Below are 21,828 nucleotides of genomic sequence, written 5' to 3'. Positions count from 1 at the left end.
AATGCCGGACAGCGACCTGTCTACAAACAGAAGCCCTCATATATTTATCCGTTCAGTGTGAATAAAAATGTAATTGCTTTACAAAATTGTCTTAAAATGTGTTAAATGTTTTATGCTTTTACTTTAAATATCAAAGTGTATTGAGGAACCCACCATAATATTATTTACTCTGTGAGGTGTCAAAAGCAAATAACCCCAACCCTCCAATAACCAATCATTCTGATTTTAACACTTCAGCACGAAATTTCCCCGTGGAAACCCCCTCGTGGTAACGTTCAGCGTGAGTCATTCCCCACTCACCACACTTTCTCACCCTCAGTGAAGTGAGGGAAGTTTTTCCCGTGAGTTACCCCTTGAGTGACCGCTTCCAGTGAGACAAAGACAAATGAGACGCAATCTCCCGCTGTGAGTGTTGCACCACACGCGAATGAGCACCGGCAAAAGAAGGAGAAAACAAAATGGATGACCACGCACAGTAGGCGGAGCTAGGTGGGAAAACCAGTTTTTTCCTTTAACGCTTTTCCCCTCTACCGTCGTTACCCAACCGGGTGTGTGTTGGTAGTGGTGTGATGCCGATGAGGGTTTTCGCTGCACTTTCTGCAACACGGCGAGGTGGTGGTGGTGTGCGTGTGCAGCTAGAGCACCACAGACGAAGCGTGCGCGCCAGTTGGGTTCGAAAGCTCATTCCGAGAACTCGTTGTTTGGGCAGCAGCGCGCTTGCATCCATCGCTACGCACGCGTTGAATTGTGTAGCCGTTCGGGACGAAACCGGGGCGGGGGCCAACGAAAAACGTCACCGCGATAACAATACGACCTACCCGCCCCACCTTCCCCTTCCCCTAACGGTCGCGTCCAGAAGCAACATAGCCAGCATAAGGAAACACAGGTTTCAGAATTAGGCCTCACTTGCCTTACGCGTTAGTGAATGAAAACGTTAAAATTTTGCTAGTTGATTCCTTTTCCGGCAAGCATTAATCGGCAGTGTTGCATAGTTTCAGGGGCTAGCAAAGGTCGCCGAGTGCAATGCGTTCGTTCCTTTCGGCCACAGTGAAAAGTGCGTATCATTGTTGTGGTGTTTGAAATGTGCCGTCGGTGTTTTCGAAAAACGATCGCAGTTCGATAAGCATGCCCGTGAGGCTGTGGTGAACAGTGTGTTTGCTTACGGATTTTCGCTCCCTAGCGAACTGTCAACGGTGAACGGGACGCGCAAATCAACCGGCAAAATTGAGAGACACAAACGCAAACGTCGTGACCTCGCGAGTGCGGTGCCGGTGACCGAGAAGTTGAAGTGTGCGAGACGCGGCGGCGCGGGTAGTGCGGGAGCGGCCGGTAGTCCCGCGTCGACCCCCCCTTCCCCACAGTCCGGTTCGGGACGGGATCAGCAGCGGCGACCCGTGGCCCGAATGCTGTTGGATCCGGGACCAGCCAAGAGTGTGCCGACGGATGATGGGAGACCACCGGGTGGTGGTGGCCGGGGTGGACCACCGGGCATGGGGTCAGGGTCCGTCAGTACAGCTGCTGCTGCGGCCGCCGCTGCCGCCGCTGCTCTATCGGCTGCCAAGGGTGCGACGGATTTCTCGATAGCGGCGATCATGGCACTGCGGGAGGGCTCCAGCAGGAGCCCTCTGGAAGCAGTTTTCGTAAGTGGCAAGTTTGTTTTCGATTTTCTACCATTCCACCATCCCTCACCTGTTTGGTTATTCTTTTGCTTAATCGTTAGTGGATACAGTTGAAACAGGCTTGGCTATGGTCGGGTTGCTGCGGGGATATAGAATTCCGAGAGGATTGATTAATTTTGTTGTGTCTCAAGAGTGGTTGCGTCTAGGGTTAGGGTGAAGTATTCGGCAGGTTTGCTACAATGTCCTGGAAGGGGCTTGTTGAGTAAATCAACTATTTGCATTGACGTTTTGCGGTGACTGGAACGAATAAAAAAAGCAGTCTTCTTGTATGCACAAAGCCTAATCATTACAACGATTTATCTTTAGGTTGAATTTATCTGTCTCATTGATATTAATTAGTTGCCAATAAATCCGATTATCTACAATAGAAAGACAGAATAAACACATAAAACAAGATCGAATTAAAATATATATTTAAACGGAACGGTTAAACACAAATCAAATAAGAAAATAACAAATTACACCAGACGTGGACATAAATCAGCTAAATGACTTCACACCCAGCAGGACAGATTGTCTGCCCACAGGAAGATGATCCATTACATTAAAACGCTCGAGATAAGCATTCCATTACATGATAAGAGAATGTGTCGTTTATGGAGGGACAGAAAAACGTGGCAGAAGTCTCAATTATCCCCGACAGCCGGCCCAGGAATAGCAATGCTATCACTATGCTCTAATTGGCGTTGACGTGAGCGTTTTGACAGATTACTATTATCCCGCACTGGACCAAACTGACTAATGCTACAACTAAATAGGATGCTGTTCATTAAACCTCTCATAGAGCAGCTTTAGGTTCGAAGCCCTTTTTTATAGCTGCAGCTGTTTACTAATGAACCTCATCCAAAGGGGTTCTTTTTAATGTGCCTGTGGTCCGGAGTCTAAACGTGGTCGGGGAGCAGGGGGGGGGGGGGAGGTCTGGTTTTTGGCGCACTTTAATCAGCACCAGCAACCTACCACACAAACTGTCACCGTACGGCGAAACACGGACAAAACATACCTGAACCGCCCCCTGTTGACAGTGGCCTCAGCCTCTTATAAGGCGCTGAATGACGCCTGAGCCGGGCCGTGGGTTGAGCGAGAGGACGATGGCTTTTGCAAATTCCAACGGCAGCAACAACGAGGGGGGCATTTTAAACCATTGCATAACAACGCTGACGTTCCACGTACGTGCGTGTGTGTGTGGGTACATTTATGTTGCAATAGACACCTTAATTGAATTGCGCCAGTCTGGTGGACGGACCACCCACGGTAGCCGGGTGGTTTTAATCGAGCCGATAATCTATTTAAAATTGATTTATACCCCTACCGTGGTATATGTTTATCGCTCTGTGTGTGTGTGTTTGGAATTTGCAGTACACGCGTGAGAGATGCAGGGGACCACAGGATAATGGGTGGTGGCGTTGCTGGGTTTGGGAAAGAGAGTGATATGCAAACAACCGGACAGTAGCCTGTCATAATTCAGGTTGCAATCAGCAGCACCAGCACCAGCAAACCGACCGCCCTAATGTTGCGGAATGCGGTGAATGGTGTAGGGCGCGGAAAGGCTCTAATGAACTCAGCGGGTGGATTTGGTAACGGTCGTCGATTGGTGGCTGTACACGGTGGCCGTGGTTTTGATCGAACGGCTTGTGTACGTTCTCGGTGGCGGTTGGCGATACCAAAAACTCAATACGGGGGTTTGGAAATGTGAGGAAATGTGAGGAAATGTGAACCTAGCGCCCAAGGGTTTTTTGCGCCTACCTTACAATATATTTACTCCAAACATATTAAAAATGATTGCAATTATAATTTCGTAGGGCGTAGCACGGCGATGAGAGCTAATGGAATTTATTATTACATTCCTTTTAAAAAAATATTAGAGTTTGTAAGTTTTAAGCAGTGTATTTTTATACTGGGGTGGTCCGATGGCCGAGGTTGTCCTTACACTGCAGCACCGGGGTTCAAATCCTATCCAGACTAACTCCACGTACGCAGGACTAACTATCCAACTATGGGTAAGCTCATGTCAAAAATACCAGGCCGAGACATCTAAAGGGTGTAGAGCCGAAAAATGAAGAAGAAAATTTTTTAGCTCGTTGTTTTACATGTAAAATTGTACATGATGTATTTAAATACAACTTGAACTCAACAAAATGATAATATGGTAAGACTTAGACTATTAGAACCTTTATATGGACAGTGGTGGATCAAGCCCCTTGGAGGCTCTAAGCAGAATGATAGTTCACTTCAGCAGAATGATGATAGAATGATAGACGCCAAATCTGCAGTTTGGACTAGAGCCTGAGGCGAAGTAGAGATATTATGCGAGACCCCTTTATAGAGTTCGGATCCCTCAAAATAAGCAAGGCTCTCAGGACCCAATAGGCTTATAGGAAGATACCCTTGAAAGCTCGAGGAATCAAGCATCTGCTTAGTTTGTTGAAGAATGATAGAAAGGGGGTGTATCGACAAGAAGAGGAAAAGTAAAATACAATTGAAGTTTGCTTCAATAAACAAATAATCTAAATATGAGTACATTGAGCAAATGATGCGAAAAGATTTTCATTAAAAGATATGAAAATACCTAGATAATTTGACAAAAACTTAGATTAAAAAAAACAAAATTGTATTAAAATACGTAACAAGTAGTAAAAATCTCAATTATAAAAACAGTATCACAACATTTTATTATAATATGATCTGATACACTGCTTGGTTCTAGATATGATATAATTACTTACTGTTGCTACTGTAATGTCTCAGGTTCTTAATAACACTTGACATTTTGGATAAATTTCTTATACAGCGAATTTCACACAAAATTTAATACCCAACCTCTTAACAAAACCTCCCGCAGCTCAGCTCCGGGATCCGTTAGTATGCTAAATTCACACTCATGGCACTGTGCGTGCCCAGCACACTTCACGCCAAACTTTACACTTAATTTACTATGGCGAGTTTACCGCCGAGTGCGATGATTTCTCTCCCCACCCGATGATGGATTTGGTAAGATTTTATTAGAATTCTCACACCTTCTGTTCGCTGGGAGGTAGGGAAAACGGCACGCAAAAACCTCGCCCCCCGTTCTTGCTGCTGTCGGGATCTGCCGACAATCGAGAGGGCAAACAACCCGTTCGAGGTGTTTGCTGCATGTTTCCAACCCATTTTCCCCACCGATGTTGGTGCGAACAATTCGCACTTTACACAGGTGCCCATCATTATCATTATCGTAAATCGTTCGGAGACTCCCGAAAGAGTGCGCAGAGTTACCTCGGACGCCACAATGTCTCACGTCTACCAAACAAAGTTACTAATACGCTGACGCCAAAGAAACAACAGCAAAAAATGCATGATAAAACACATTTAAAACCTACATACGGCCCCTTTCCAGAGGAAAAGAGGTAGAAAAATAGGAAAAGAAAATCAGATTCGATTTCCTTCGGCCCCGGGAAAGGGTTTGCCGGGAAAAAGAGGGAGTAGGGGCACAAATGCCACCCGTTGACAGGGACCAGTTTTTCTTTTCCATGCGTGCGTGCCTTCTGGTACGTGCGTGAGCGTATGCGTGTGTATGCTGAATGGGATTTTGGGCTGGAAACTAAATCCTGATTCTTGAGGAAATGGGAAACGATCGGAAATGGCCCTCCCCACAGTTTTCCACCAGCCGAAGCTGATGAAAGCCACCTGTTTTTTCGAAGGACGTCCGGACTGCCTGCCGTTGAGTGATCAAGTGTTGAAAAACTTTCGATACCGGTAATGCGTGGAAACTTACCGAAAGGGGTTCCTTTCGCGAGTCATTTAACGTGACTCTAACCGACTACGCCGTACTTCCAGTAATGTGTTGAAGGATTGTTGGGTCAAAGTGTTACAATGTTTGCCCAAGCCGCTGTTGCGTGCGGGGGAAAGCTTACGCACAATTCCGGTGCAAAGAATGAACCTTCGGAAAAATGATTCCTTTGCCAGCGCGGTGAACTTCACCTGCCAAGCGCTAGTGTTAAGCTTGTCAATTAAAAATGAGTTGTAACGTCGGGGGGGTTCGGGATTTAACTCATTGACTCGATATGGATCATTGATTGTGTAGATTGGTGGATCAATATTGGTTGTTTTTATTTTTGTGCCACAACTCCATCGTAACGAGCGAAAGTGTGATGAACGGTGGGGCCTCTTTGGGGACAAAAAACAAAAACAAAAAAACGGGTGATAAATGTTGTCGCTCACTGATCGAAGATGGCATTGGAGAGAAACTTTTGTCCGGCTTCCGGTTTACCACTGGACGGCATTAATTTTCACCGATCGAATGTCGATTTACACTTGATTGGGTTTTATGGGGCACACATACACACACACCTTGCACCTTCCATACAGGATCCATAAAATTCGCCCGTCATAAACTGGCTGAAATGGAGTGAAGTTCGTTCGTCGTTTTGTGAACGGCTAGAGGAAAACAAAACGGAAACAATTATTATATAAACACATGGTCATTTTATTGCACTTTCATAAGTTTCACTGCACGGATTGGAAGCGTTACAAAGAAAAAAGCAAAAGTAAGATAAATAATAGGAACCTGGTTGGAATCGGGTGGTTCCTATTCCTGTGTTTAATGGCATGCTTCGTGCTGTCCAGCGTTGAAAGTACAATTAAAGTGTTATTGAATTGAATTTTAGATTGTAGATTTTTTTTTAATTATGGCTTTTGTGTACGAAACTGAATAGATGATAGAGAATTTTTCACTTAAACCCTAGCTTCTGTCTTATTTTATCTCTTGCGTCCTTGTGTAAGAAGGTCCTTTCTATGGCAAAGTTATTTTGATGAAGACTTTGAAAATGAAGCTTGAACGTTGCTACTTCTCTCATTTCAAGGCCTCTCGGTAAACAACAATCTATTTACTATAAGGTCTCTTGATATAGGAAGCTTCTTGAACGACTATGTCTATTGAATGATGAGGTTTTTAAGAGGAGACACCCTTGACTCTTAGGATCCTTGGTAGATGAGGTTTTTCCGACTACAAATTCTATTGGCAGTAAAGGCCTTTTAGATTCCAGCTGTGTGGCTAAGGAGCTGTTTTGAAGTTCGCAATCTTGTGGTAAATGACAAATTCTCTACGATCATACCACCTCTTGGAATATGAGATAACTTGGACGACGACGTTCATTGGAACACGTAAGCCTCTTAGGTCCTTTTGCCTGTAGGTTCCTGGGTAGATACAGTCTATTCGGCTTGGATTCTTTTCCGCAGTAGAGGCCTCGGCTTTTTATTTTCTTTTTCTTGGCCTTAAGGAACGAGAACTTTTGGTAGAAGAAGATCAAATTATAAAGCCTGTAAGGTTATGAAACCTCTTGAAAAATGAGGTCTTATGAATGACTATGTTTCTTGGATGATCAATTCCAAGAGATAGCAATAAGCCGTCTTTGATGAATAAAAACAATCGAAGAGACCCTTTGACTACTGTGCCTCTCGGTAGATGAGGTCTATTCATCTACGCGATTGCTTGGTCTCGAGATCCTTAGGATTTGAAACCCCCTTTGAGCTATGCGATCTCGTGATAGACTCAAAGTCTAAGTCCTTTAGACTAATAGGACTTGGAAGATAAAACTTCTTGATCATCTTGGGCGTTGTGACAGCGAGACTCCTGGAAGTCGCTTCGATAGTAGCAAAACTCCGTCCAATTAATATTAATTCAACCCAAAACTAAAATACCTGTTAAATGCAGTTGGTTTTATATGTAAAGAATTGGAGTCAAAAATGTAGCAAAATAATTTTCATTACCACATCAGAAAGAATTTAATGAAAGACATTTAAAAACCCAAAAATTAGATTGTCCAATTTCAGACCATTACCACCGTCCTCAAAGCTGAACAATTGTTGATTCTGAAACGATAGTCTTAATAGTGCATTTGGACAACACTGTACCTAGTCAGCATTCAACCCACAAACACCACACAAAAAAAAACCCATATTAGTACAAATAATGGAAATATGAATCTCGCCATAAAGCATGTTTTGTGCTACCTTTATTGCTCAATAGCTTAGCTGCACCATCACCGAAAGGGTAATGTTTACCAACTAAATCCGTTGTGAGAGTTTTCCATGCAAAGGAAAACCAAAACAACAACAAAAAACCCCGCCAAAACATGGCCATTTTTATTCAATTAAGAGATGACACGATTTTCGGCAATAACCTACAAGACAAAGCTCCGTTTATCTTTCTGCACTACTGCTGGATGGAAACGAGAATAAAAGGGCATGCTTAGAAAATGGACAACAAATCTCTCGTCAAGCATGGAAGCATGGTTTGCATAAATACATTTTGGCCAACAACACAAACCCCTCACGGGCCACCCTCCGGTTGGTCCGGGAATGGTAGCGATGAATATTTTGATGAGCAAACCGGTTCACCTCAGTCTCTGTTGTGCTTGTTAAGCGAATGTTGATTTTATTTATGCCGCTGTTTTTTTGGGTGTGTGTGTTTGCTGTTTGCTAAATGTCTCTATTGTTATCGGCCAGGCTGAAAAGGGGTGAAAGAGAAACAGGCAGTACGCGCGCGTGTGTGTGTGAGTGGGAAAATTAATGTGGAAAGCTCTCCCGAGAGAGCTTCGACAGTCAAACCCGCTGCTGCAGGACCCATCTTCCGCCGCCGTCTGATGATTTTTCTGACCCGAAGCGCGGAAAATGCAAACCACGCACCACGGGCTGTGGGGCGTATTTTGTTTTTTATTGTTTCACGCCTAATTTAATGTATTTCATTTCCATTGGTGAAACGTTTCAATTGCATACAGCGGTTTCGGGAGGGCGGATGGATGTATCCTTGCATCCACATCCTCCACCAGCGCGGCTTAACGCGAGGTGAGCTGGGGGTGCGTTTTTTGCTCCCCTTTCCGGCTCCCCAACGCGTAATTGGAATTAATTTATGCGTATTAATGTTTGATTTATTAAACAAGCCGTAATCGCGGTGTTAATGGAATATTTAATTAGCTTCAGCATAGAACACACCGTTGGTGTGTTTCGTGTTGAGGATACATGAATGGGTAATGGGTACGCTTGATGATAATTTAAAGTAATGTGCTTTAATAATGTGTATTGTAATGTTTTAATCCCATGCCTCTGCTCTTTCCCTCCAGGCTCCGTACAAAATGCGTCCGTCGATCGGCTGTCCGAGGCAGACGATGAGGTGGACGTGGATGTGGAAGAGTGCAGTGATTCGGAGGAACCCAAGTCCTCCGACAGTGGCCGTGTGACCCACTCGCGTACGACCGAAACACCGAACAGCATATCCGTGTCGGACGAGGAACGACTTTCACCGGAACCGGCACAGGTAAGCAATCGCCTTCAGCTAGATGATCGTGGCGTCCTTGTGAGTTTTCCTTGTCTAATGTTTCTATTGCGGTCGTCGTTAGAAACGACCAACCATCGTAGGGTCTTGCAATTCGGACGACCTGCGGCCGGTCCAGTGTCACCTGGAGACGAAGGAACTTTGGGACAAGTTCAACGAGCTTGGCACGGAAATGATCATCACCAAGACGGGAAGGTACGTACAAATGAGGGATATTCATTCTACTCAGAAACCCAGCTCTTTACACCCGGGCACGATCGACCCGAACGCTGATCGTTATCGAACTAGCCCAGTGAAAGGAAGTGTCAGAGGAGTCATTTTCCGGGGGATTGGATTAAGGGCAATAAATCTTTAGGCTCAACATTTTTCGTTTCCATTACGTTTTCATGGGACGGTTTGGGTGTTTTTCCGGTCCGGGTAACATGAAGTCGCGGGAAAGTAAGTAGAATCGGAAGTGAGAGAGAAAAAAAACGGTGTAAGTTTGGTTAAAAGCTACACAGCTATGAATTGGTCATTAGACAGCATTATTAGGAGTGGAATTAGCTTGCACACATGCAGCTCCGGATTATGTCGCGGAGCGTGTGCAGCAGATGGAGCCCTGTTTCCTCGCTGGACACGCGCTTCTTCGAGGGCTTTTTTTTTGCTGGAAGCGATTACAGTAATTATGAAAGTGGTTAGGGGAGGATGTAATTTTGCTGCTGACGAATTAATCTTCGCTGCTGCTGCTGCTTGGGAGGTTTGCGATGCGAGCTATTTACAGCCCTGAATGCTCGCAGTGCTTTAATGATGCTCAAGGAAGCTTCAATGTCGCTGAATATCCTCAAATGCATCTAAATGATCTTTTATGATGATTCAAACTTTAAAAATGTATTTCTTGAAGTTGGATTCATGTTATCCGTCAACTTAAAAAGGATAAAGTAAAACCACCCTCATCCTCAGGAATTTTTAACAAGGCTATTAGGGATGGGAAACCTGGAGTAGAGTGATGATTCCTCTATAACTTTGTCTATCCGAGACAAGCCAGAATATCTCTCCGAATGCCTCCAGAATATCCGGAATATCTATTCTAGCCTATCAAAATTATTAAAAAAGTTAAAAGTACTTAACATTACCCTTAAAGATGGTCAAATGAAAGGACTGAACATCCACACCCAACTCCCGGAAAAATATGAGGCACACAATTCTATTGGTTTTGTGCTAATTTATAGCACAAAGCACCACCGAACAGCTGCCATCCATTCTGGTGCAGAAACGCAGAAGACTAATGACTGGCTGACTGACTGGTTGAAAGTCCGGAGAAGCACACACACACACACACAATTTTCCCCATTTGGCAATTTGTTTTCAATTTGAAAATTTAATGCCTTGTTTTTGCAGTTGCGATTTTCAATTACATCCAGCAGGCTGGGCTTTCATTCGTACGTGATTCGCGTGATATGCGGCCCTGGGAACGGTTCCACATGGAACCGTCCGTTACACGATGATGACGATGATGGGTCGTTGCGTTGGCTGCATTGGCAACGCTGTCACCCCTACTATTGGATGATTTAGCTCCATTTTCGACGGATGGCGGCTGTTTTTTTCCCATCCAATGAAGCGTTCGGGTTGCATTGTTGTACGCCGGCGAAAGAAAAATGGTTCCAGCAGCAGCGTAGGGGTCCCATTTGTCCAAAACACAACGAGCATCGACGAAAGTGTCACTCGAACAACTCCATGTTGCTTGTTGTTTTGTTTTCGAGTAAGATTCATGTTGAAGGGTGTGTATCGGTTTCTGTTAAAGTTGCTCCCATCGTTCTGCCCTCCAGTGCCGTTTGTCAGTTTGAATAACTGTACGAGAGTTTACACCCAAAAAAAAGCCCTTTTTGGGGTTGACTAAACAGTAAGGGTGGTTGCTGACAATGCACACAGAAGGAAGATCATTCTTCATCAAACCGAACACCAGAAATATTGGGGGAGGGAAGGGATACACACACTCAAACACACCTCGTTTTACTGACTGTTTTTCTTTTCCCCCTCCCGTTTGCTCATACATTGTATCGGATGACAACTCTTGTGTCTCTTGTGTCCTCGTAAGGGTGAGTCAGTGACGAATAGAAAATGGACGACTTTCTCGGGTGCGTTCTCGTGGTGGTGTGATAAGGGAGCGACACTGTCTCTAGCACATCGCACGTGATAATTTATGTAACAAACCCCACGGGTACGATTGGGGGGCCAGCTTTCGATTGAATTTTACCTTGCGTTCACGCGCCAAAGCGCCATGATTGACTGGGCACATGTTTGAGTGACATTAATGCTTAATGAGAATGGTGGCCGATGACGAATGAAGTTCGCTTTTCAATTTACGCATCAACAGCACCGGGCTGGCGCTCCCGATAAGCGCCCTGTAACCGAATGCAATTAAACTGCCAGCCGAGCTTTGTATGGCCGCGTTTCGCTGGCTTTCGTTAGCCTTCTGACCCAGAAGTTCACCCATGGAGCCCGCTTCTTCGATTAGACACCTCCGACACTAGTCGCCGGACTTGGACGAGGTGCGTGATTCTTTGCTGGAAGCTAATCAATAGTACACGGTAGTAGCGCCGAGTGTTTGTGCTGGAGTGAAATATTAACGCGGAAGAAAAAAGTGAAGCTCTGGGAGCTCTCATTCTGGAGCGAAAGATATATAGCGCCATAAGGTTACATTCTCAGACCTGTCGACATGTTAACGTTGTTTGCAGCGGGGCATTAAACGTCATTGGCTTTATTACAAACAGAGACGTGCGAGAGGGGAAACGAAAAAAAAACAGCGATCCAACTAAAGCCGTAACATTCATCAGCCCATGGCCGATGGACCAGAGTCCACCACGGCCAACAAAAATGGTAGTGTATAGCAACAATAAAACCCCCGGGCACACGGATGCGTTCTTTGCCACCCGCGGTGCACTTTAGGCTTGGGTCCTTAATTAGGCAAAAGGTGTTTATAATCGAAACCCGCGAGCGGACCGCGCCCGCTCCGGTGGGACGTTGGATTTGGATTTTAATTTACGCTACCACCCACCGTCCTTGCCACCTTCGAACCTCCCAATGTGTCCTGTCGTGCGGTCGTGATTGTTTCCAACGACTCCCCGGGTTTCTTTTTTCCTCACCTCTTTCACTCGCCCATCGTAAAGGCACATTATTTCAAGCCTGGCTGCCTGGGTTCGCCTCGAGAAGGTGCAATAAAAATTAATAAGATTACATTTATAACGCGCTCGTCGCCAGCCTTCTGGCAGGAGCAAGAGCCAGTCCGACCTCAAGGTTTGTCACCTGAAATTGCTGATAAGCTTCACGGATTTTTATGATGGTTGGGCAGTAAATTTAAATTTAATTAAACACATCCACCCGATCGCGCAACGCGGGGCCCCAGACGAGCCTTCCGTGTTGGAGTTTCGGCGCTGGAGCTGCTTTCGAATGCGCACCATTAGCCACCGAAGCAACCAACCGCACGGCCACGCACGGATCACGGGATTAGGTTTTATCGAATAATTTATTGCCTCTAACAAGAATTAAAATCAAAGTACCACAGCTCAGGTGCGTAAGCGCATTTAAATTAGTCAAAATGGAGATTCCTTTTCGAAGCTTGTCGCCACAAGGCTAGCCTGATTTTGACCCTTATCGGTGTCCGGATCGGTTGATTTGAAATATCTAGAAGAAAAAGGGTTTAACGCGTGTGTAATTGTATTGTTCTCACTTTTCACTTCCTTGATTAGAGTGAGGTGTGATATTTGATGATAAGCAGTTAATAAGGGGTGACCCATGTACTGTGTGGTGTGTGGAATCACAAGGAAGACCTTTTATCTTCTTGCTTTGTTTAATGTTGTCGAAGTGAATGTTTTATGGTGATTTGATGTACTTGGGGAACAGTTTGACGTATCAATTTAGCTCTTTTTATAAACTTACCATCAGCGGCTTTAACAAATATAGTCTCTTCACAAATAGGTAAGGAAGAAGTGTTTTGGTTTAAAAATGAGATCATCTAATGAGAATCAAGAAGGCAAATACAGATAAAATCAAGTCACAGGAAGTCAGAAATGCAGGCAAAGACAACTCTCGAGGTTTTGAAGTGCAAAGTCAAAGAGCAAAGTATACTATCGCTGAACCAAGATTTTTTAAATCAAGGAACTAATCACTTGCTATCTAATTATCCTGGTTTGATCAATAGTCTAACTCCAGCCCTTAAAAATTCTTCTATGAAGCAGATGAAAGAAATATGATTTCAGGATTTCTCTGGCATAATGCAATACGACATGAACTCAGAAATAGCTCAAAGGTTTCTTTCACAACGAGCAGTTAAAATAGTAAGGCTGTGTGCTCCATTAGCTATACTTCAAACATATTTTCTAAGTTCGTTTAACGAGAGGTTGTCATTCACAAAGGCTCGAAAATTATTATAGGAGACTTGATTCGGTGAACAGTGCTTTGGGCCTAGATAATCGAATCGAAGAAAAACTGACTGATCAACTATAAGACAGTGGATAAAGGCAATAAAAGAAGGATTTGCATATAGCTGAACTGGGAATACCTGAGAATGGTTTACAAAAGAAAATTAAAATGATAGTCATTATCTCCAGGAAACTCCAATCAAGTAGATAAAAGAAGTTTTTGAGTGTTCTGGATTTATGTAAATAGAAATATTTTAACGTCGAAGAAATCTTCAGTTTAGAATAAAAGGGATGATCATAAACAGGTTTGAGACACTGTTCAATTTTTTGTATTTGATATCTTCTGGTAACATTTTCAATATTGTTCTGTAGGATACACAAGATACTAGCTTGAAAGGAACAGTAAACTTCAGCTAGGCAAAGTTGCGTACATACGATGAAAGCTTCACCACACATATCCCCACTTTATCACCCCTTTCAATATTAATCGATATTTTATCGATCACGATAGCCCTCGCCTCCGCATCGCCCGGCAAGAAGATAATCAATCGCACACACTTTGCTCGGATCCACATTAATACGACAATGCGGCTTCGGGTGTCCGTATCATCGTCGTCGTCTACTAGCTTCCTAATACCATCCACGCCAGCAACTAATGCTCACTCGCGGATCGCTATCGTTAGACACCATTTTTTATGACTCCCTCGCGAATACCGCGGCTACCCCACGACGTCTTTTTCGCGAACGCCAAAAATCCGAGCGGCAGCAGCACGAGCAGAAGCAAACGGGGACGCAAAACGGTGGGCCCACATAACGAACCTGGAAGCTTGATTTATGGTCCATGGACACCGGCCATTATCTGCCAGGTCCCGGTGTATCTGGTGGGTTTGGTAGGTGGTATCGCCCGGTGTACAACACCAACGCAACGAGGTGTCTCTTCACATCCCATCCTCCGCCTTTCGTTCGCCTCGCTCATACGCTCATACATAAAACATACATCGTTGCGTCCCGCGTGTTCGATGGGTCCCTCGACACCCCATCGGGCTGGGGGTTCGGGAAGAAGCACGGTGCGCGTTTTATCGTGGTTTAATTAATTGAGATTAGTTTACTGTCGCCGAAATGAATCCGATCCACGATAAGCTTCCAAACGATGGTCGGCCTACAATGTTCGATAGGGACGTTACCGAAGGGGAAAGATGGAACGACCGTTGTCCGTTGTCTACAGTTTTCGACCGGGTCCGATTACAATGTTGGACAGCGCGAAGTATGCGTGTAGACAATTCGCTCCAAAACCGTTCCAGCCACGGCACCAATCCGGTGGGAGTTAAAGCCGGAAAAATTATGCTGATTGAATTGTTGGTCCATAAAATGAGCAGCTGTGGTTGATCGGATTTTGGAACTGTGCAGAAAAAAGGTGTCTAATAAACGGCGCCTCAACATTGCATCCTTTCGAACGGAGCTCGGGACGCGAACTGTGCGAGATTAGCGTTGCAGTCTCGAAGTCGGAACGATCGAAGCGAGGAACGAATAAGACATTATCCTTTAAATGAAGCCATTCCCAGAGCATGCTCCTGGCGCAGGCAACCGATCGACGAATCGATCGTAAATTAATTCAATTGCAGTAGGCTTATTGGGTCGATCGGTGTGTACGGGGTTTTTGGGCGATTGTGCTCTGGCACACAGGCACTACCGAACTGCCAAACCACACACGACTTAACCGCGGGCGATGGAAAGTATAAGCTGAAAGAGGCTGATGCAGGAGCAGAAAACCAATATCTACACTTCGACATTGATGGCCGCTTATGAGGCTTTTTATGCAAAACGACGCATAAAGTCGATCGTCTGGCAGCCTGGACTTGGAACGAACTGCAGCCTGCCACAAGAAGCGATTTGGCGAAAGATTTAGGAGACTCGATTGCTTTACGATCGACTCCCGCACGATCGATTGATTGGGCGAGTTTTTGGATCTTACGACATTAGAAGCATTAAGTGGCGTCCGATCGCGCTTCCTGTGCTCGATACGGTTCGAGACAAATTAGCAGCAGTTTATTGCTTTACTGAAAAGGTGATGTGGCTCGAGACCGCCGTGCCGTTTATTGGGGGGTTAGCAAATCCCAGTAAAGTTCAGAAGCGAAAGTCATTGGAATGGACAGTTGTATTCCATGTATCTTGATTGGTTTGGTCTGACTTTGAAGTTTGCAGTAGTCTCAAGTTGCTTAGAAGTTTTGAATATCATAACCGAAACATCAAAGAAGCAAACATAATGATTGCAAGTGCTTCTATTCTACTGTTCGCTTCTCTTCGCTTCTTCAAAGCCCAGCTAAAGCTCACCATTGATGCTACACATCAATCTTCTTCCAACCCTCGAAGACAGCTTAATTAACACCCTTTTTGTGCGACCAGTCGCCAGCCCTGAATCGACAAAACCTCGGAGAACGAATATTTTGAACTTCAAATTTGTTCAATCCATATGCCGTGGAACATTGGCCGGGCCCCAGTGACCCAAGGGCTAACCTCGCTCATCAATTACTGCGAGCCATCGGCCAACAGCAGAACTGGCGATGAGCCCTTAAGCAGCAACTAAAAACCTGTCCACAATGCTTTATGTTTCTCACTGTCTCACATGACTCCTCTTCCGAAAAAAAATCCTCGAACCTGATGACTGTTGGATAATCGTTTCCAATAAGCTGTCGATGAAAGTGTGAAAAATCGTAGCCTCTAATCGTTAGTGTCACCGATCCGCGGTGGAAGCTGGGACGATGGCGTTTTTTTTGTTTGGTTCCTGGTGGCTTCTCTAGCGGGATCCCACCTGTGCTATGGGATTTCGCTTGAGCACGGTGTTACGCTACACTAGGCCGATGCTTTTCTTGCTCAGCCGGACACAAAAGCATAAATTATGCAAATTCACCACTGTCACACACTGTCGATCGATCGATTGTGCGTCGATCGATCGCTGTTCGACTCGAGGGTGGCACATCGTTTGGATTGTTTGTTTTTTCCCCGTTTTTGTTCGTCGGGTTGGTCGAATAAAATGGCCGAGCGTGCTTCGAAACCAAGCGCAAAAGCGCTCATTATCTGATTAATTTGTAAATTCATTAATTTTCCATATCTCCCCGTGCTGATCGTAACGGCCTGTGGTCCAGGGGTGACAGCTCTCGGTTTCCATTTCCCTACCGGGGGGAAACGTCGAACGTACGTCGCACGGATTGATCGCTAGCCATCGATGAAAGCTGATACCTTCCTTCTGCCTCGCGAGAGCACCGGTAAACCGGGTGGAAGAAAAATCGTCTTTTGAACGAGTGTTGACAAAGTGTTGATCGAGTAACGATCGAATACATAAGCCCCGTTTCACTCCCATCCTCCGGGCCGCTCCGGGTGGATCGAGTGGATTAAGAACCGGAGAACCTGTTCGTCATAAATTACGACCCCGTTGTCAACGTGGCTGTGGAACGTGTCAGCAGGCAGTGTAGCGCAGGGCGGGGATGCCTCGGTACGGTGACACCCGCTGGTCTAGTGAGGAGCGGTTTTCTTGTTGCTGTTGTCCCGAACAGCTTAACAACAATCCTGCACAGTACGAGCGACCAGCATCCTTTGACCCTGAACAATGGGTCCTGTTGGTCTAGACTGGGTCGGTTGAGTGAAGCTTAACGCACACTTTGTTGCTGTGGCTTCCAGGCAGGCTCACGGTTCAGTGCTCACGGTAGGAGGTTTTTCTGGAGGGCACCGTTGTTCTGGAACCAGTTGTGAACGTGGTCCAGCTGTAGTACGTATGATAGTGATATTTAGCGATATCTAGAGTCCTGTAGGGTTATTGGAAAAGAACATTGTTCGTGCTGTTCATAATTGTCTAAAGTAGCTGTTTTTGTTCTTGGTGGTCTCTTGACTAATAGATATATCTAGCTGACTGATATCAGAACTAGAAACAATTGGCTTACAGTAAGCAGTCTCAAGACATTCTAAGCATAGTAATGGGTGATCCGATTCAGCCACAATGGTCTACATGGATGAAAGAGGACCATAAGCTATGATGTTAGCCAGAATATATGTTCCAGGATCCATTCGCTAACTCCTAAGGCTACTCATCATCTTTGCCAATTCGCTAGTGCCCTAGAAGCAACAGGATCCTGTAATAGCTCCCTTAGAATACGAGCTACTATGCGATCTCCAGCTTCTTAGCTCGGCATAGGAACCGATGAACAGAGTTCATAAAATCAGTTGTTAAACACTTGGATTTAAAATTCTCCTGGTTCTTCTGAATCTGGTCCCTAATGAGAAAGACTCCAGCGGTTCCGTGTGAAGCTGGGTTATACGATACCATGGCGTGTGGATAATTTTAAGAAATCATTTCTAAATCGACTGTACAACAAGCATGCTGGAGCAAGACCTCCAGATGATAGATGCGTGTGCGGCCCTTCGCTTGATAATGGGCAATCTTTTAGATTAAAGGTTTTCAAGGTGAGTTTTAAAGGTAAGATCTCACTCATCAGATCATATCTCATGTAATGCCAAAACATCGTACTTGCTTAGGACCAAGGAACCAAGGAAGGAATGTTTCAAGAAGGTTTAGTAAATTCATATTTCTCAAAAAAAAATCTTAAAGATCCAAACAAATAATGTGCGAAATTGGACAAGTTACCTATAAGAAGATCTACTGCTCACTGTAGGACTTATTTCCCAAAAGCGCTTTAGTGTGCCGCTTTTCCCCCAATTACCCATACAGCTTTTACCCCTTTTTTCTCTGTGATCATGAAAACTGGGTACCTAGTTTCCATCTCCAAGTTCCCCGACCAACAACCGGAGTTCACCCAAACACACGGAGCACTGAGCACAATTAGAGCATTATCGTTATTTATCGCACATAATCACCTTTCGTGTGGGAGGGGGGGGGGGGGTGAAGGATAGAATTGTCAACGGCAAAAAGTTGCCAACCGTGCTCGAATGAGCACATACACACACCCCCATTCTAGCAAGTGCGTTGTTGCTGCTGTCGTTGGAAGCCTTTGTTCGTAGCCCGTCAACGCGTCCATGAGCAAATAAATTACAAAAATTCGACACCACCCTCCAGCGGTCTCTGCCACGTCAACCGGGTTTAATTTTACTTTATGTCGGGTGTGTGTGTGTGTGTTTTTTTTTTTGCCTGTATCCTGTCGTAGCTGATGAACTCTGCTCCCCGCCATAGCGTGTTGATTATTCTTGCAGCTTTCTCCCGTATGCGCTAAGGGACAAGTGACATGAAACGTGTTCGGGAAATTATGTGAAAAGAGCGAACAGGGGGGCAAAAAAAAACAAGAAGCGAGAAACAACTCACCATTCATACCTTGTCACCAAATGGTAGTCGACAAAGTTGTGTGAAGTTGGATTATGTTTTTTTTTCTTCTGCGCACCATTGCCAGGTGATTTAGATTTTAGGCCAGACAGTGGCGAACGTATCCCCCACAGAGAGGGGGGAATATGAAAATTTTCCAACATCATGCGAATCGATCATTAGCAGGTATTCACTCAAATGCGGGCCACCATTGCATCGTCTTGAAGTCTTGAAGAACGAGGAACGAGGTGTAGGTTCCTAAATGGCTTCCCCGAGAACCCTTTTTTCCCGGTGCAAAAGGCCGGAATTGAAAGTGTTTTTTTCCCCCGAAGAAGAAGACTATGACTAGCGATTCGGACATTACCAATGTAGAAAGGGAAATAAAACACACTGTCGGTGGAACGTCCAAACCTGGACTACTCGCACCGGGACCACCGACTGTGAAGCTTGTTGATTCGGTGTGTCGATTTGAGGCCACGCACGGTCGGTAAGGTCGGCAGCACCTTGGCCGGGAGGTCAAATTAAGTCATTTGCGAGACACGACCCGAAACTGGAGCGCAAATCGTCCGTCAGTTTGCCAGAAATAGCTGACGGATGGAAGTTTTTTTGTTGTGACATTTCGGATTCCCAACGGTCCAGTAGCGCCCCTTCTAACACCAAATCGCAATCAGCAGTGTGACTTACAGCGTGCAATACTCCCAACGACGAAGACTTTGAAGCGAAACAAATCCACCCGAATGGTTTACCTTGCCTTATTTTTTTTTTTGGAAGGTCGCTCAGTCCAACCGGCTAACGCACGACACATGGATAAGATTAATCACCGCCGCGAGTGGCGAGGTTTATTCTCATCATAAATAAACATCTACTTAAATCCTTTCTTGGGAGTTCGGGTGTACGAAGGGTTCGAACATGGGGGAAAACCATTATTTGCGGGTGCGCAAGGATCGACTGTCCTGTGGTTATGGCTTATGGGCCCCCGCGTATGTGTGGGTATGGGGTGCCCCGACCGGGGCTTCTATGTACGGTAAAGAATAATGACTATTTTGACGTTTCAATATAGACACACAAATATAAGAATAACGATGCTCATTTGTTACGCTTCACCATGCTGCCCACTGTCGCTCGTGTGGTTTTGGAGAGCGAGAGAGAAGTTCTTCTGTTTGGACAGCGTAAGCGCATTGTTGTTCACAACTTCCCTGGGTGGTGGTTTCTGAACTCCGGGCTACCTTCCTTAACACGGTGAGGGAAGAAAGGTGCTAGAATTAATAAAGCAATCGAGTTATAGCGCTGAGTGAAACATTTGGAAGGCTTTTCGAAGTAGATAATAGAATGAGATTTCAACCTGAATGTTAGATTTGGTTGGTCGTTCAAATAATATCTCACTCATCAAGTTAATTACATTTAAACCCCGCTTTTTAAACAAGTTTGGCATCGTGATGAGAGAGAATGACAACTTCCTTCAATCGCAAGAAATATTTACTCCGTCTACCTCGATCATATTGGGTCCCTTATACTCCGGTAGAACTCCAAGCACAAATTTGTCAAACAGTAATTCATTTGCGTGTGTAGTTCCTTCCGAAAATTCTAGTGAACCATTGCTCATCAATCTAAACCAATTTAAATCTTAAGGAGCCAGACATGACGGGTAGGGCTAGACGAGTTAAATTGCAATTTGATCAATTATTCACGGGGTTTCCAGCAATTTCAAGGTAATTTCAGGATAATGATCTTTTTTAACCAAGGTTTCGGGGTATACTTGTCTATAAACAGCATTTAGGTAACTTACATCAAAATCTGGATTGGGATGATTATCAGATCGCTCATCAGATTGTTGATCATAGTATCTCTTCTCGGTGGCATTACAACCTCGAAAGGTCTCGGCGTGCCATTTATGGCTTTCTGTGACTCGTAGCAAAGCAGTACGGGTACGGGGAGGCGATCCGGATGGGATTTGAACCCCGGTTCCGTTGATCACCGGACCGTTGATCATAGTATACGCCAACTAATCAGATGCTTGGGACCGAGAGCTTTCAAAGGCTCCGATCATCTCTACTGAGGCGTTTCTTCCTATAAGCAAACTGAGCGGCACTGGATGCCTCGATCGTTAGGAGGGCTCTAATTCCAAATTCCAGGTCTCGTCAAATCTCACCCTTGCGTTAGCGGAATTAATACATTGAAGTTATTAAAAAAGGTCTTGCATTCTGATTGGGGCATCCAAGGGGCTTGATGGTGCGTTCCTTTTTATATGTATCTCACGAACTAACATAAAAGCTGTTTCTTTAAACCTAATATTTCTCTTTGATTAATTTATTTTTATTTAAACTAAATTTATTTCGAATAAAAAGTCCTTTCTCTAGGGAGATCTGCCGCATGATTTCATCCACACAATCGATCGCGTACGATCGTTCCGTCCACGACCACGGGGACAAATGCCCGGCTCGAATGCAGTAGTAGCGGGTGTATAATCGTATTATCCTGCATTTTTGGGACGTTTTCAATTAATTATTGTTTGGAATGTTAATTTCCCTTTTCCACCTCCACAATGGTCTGGTGATTCAGGAATCGGTTCACCGTTCCTACAGCTACGAACCTCGAGCAGTTACAATGTGGGCATCTTGAGCATTTTGTTTTGTGTTGAAAGTGTTGCAACACCTTCAAGCCCCCGGGAGGCTTGGATGCAAGCAAGAAGCAGCGTAGAAGCAACGCTCGGACGGTATGGTGAGCTGCATATGCAGCGGGAAGGCACAGACCATCGGTCGCGAATGGCCATTTGTAGCATTATTTTTATGGGCAGGCCAACACACAGCTTGGTGCGCGCAGCAGGACCGAAAACCAGTGGACGCATGCTGAGGTCCTGCTAGTGGTACAAACAGAGGGATAAATATTGTCACCTCGGTTTGACACCCGCCGGGAAGATGCAGCCGCACAGGCAACCTTGGGCTCCGGTAGGTGTGAATGTGCTCGGGAAGGGTCTGCCGTCTAGACGGGAAGTGTTGAGCGCCCGGTTCGTCCCGCAACCGGTGACGATGACGGTGCGGATGAAATCGAGCTCAATAAACAAATATGAAAAGTTGCATGAGCGGGCAGAAAAAAATGTACTCAAATTTATCACGCTTGTTCGAAACCCGCTTGGACCGA

At 45.1% G+C, this 21,828-nt stretch overlaps 1 protein-coding gene across 2 annotated transcripts in view; it reads left to right on the top strand.

Moving 5' to 3' along the window:
- The first annotated feature begins 679 nt into the window (after positions 1–679).
- LOC118512509 (T-box protein H15-like) overlaps positions 680–21,828 on the top strand; it is a 53,883-nt gene continuing 32,734 nt past the window's right edge. Inside the window, exons 1-3 of one of the 2 annotated variants that reach the window (XM_036057024.1) lie at positions 680–1,647; positions 8,777–8,970; positions 9,053–9,183. In XM_036057024.1, coding sequence (XP_035912917.1) covers positions 1,404–1,647; positions 8,777–8,970; positions 9,053–9,183 — 569 coding nt within the window. In that variant the 5' untranslated portion in view covers positions 680–1,403. The remainder of the gene's footprint in view (positions 1,648–8,776; positions 8,971–9,052; positions 9,184–21,828) is intronic. The other variant, XM_036057026.1, reaches the window with a different exon arrangement.

Source organism: Anopheles stephensi, chromosome 3 (genome assembly GCF_013141755.1).
Source record: "Anopheles stephensi strain Indian chromosome 3, UCI_ANSTEP_V1.0, whole genome shotgun sequence".
NCBI classification, from domain to species: domain Eukaryota; kingdom Metazoa; phylum Arthropoda; class Insecta; order Diptera; family Culicidae; genus Anopheles; species Anopheles stephensi.
This window is presented reverse-complemented; position numbering and strand designations above follow the sequence as displayed.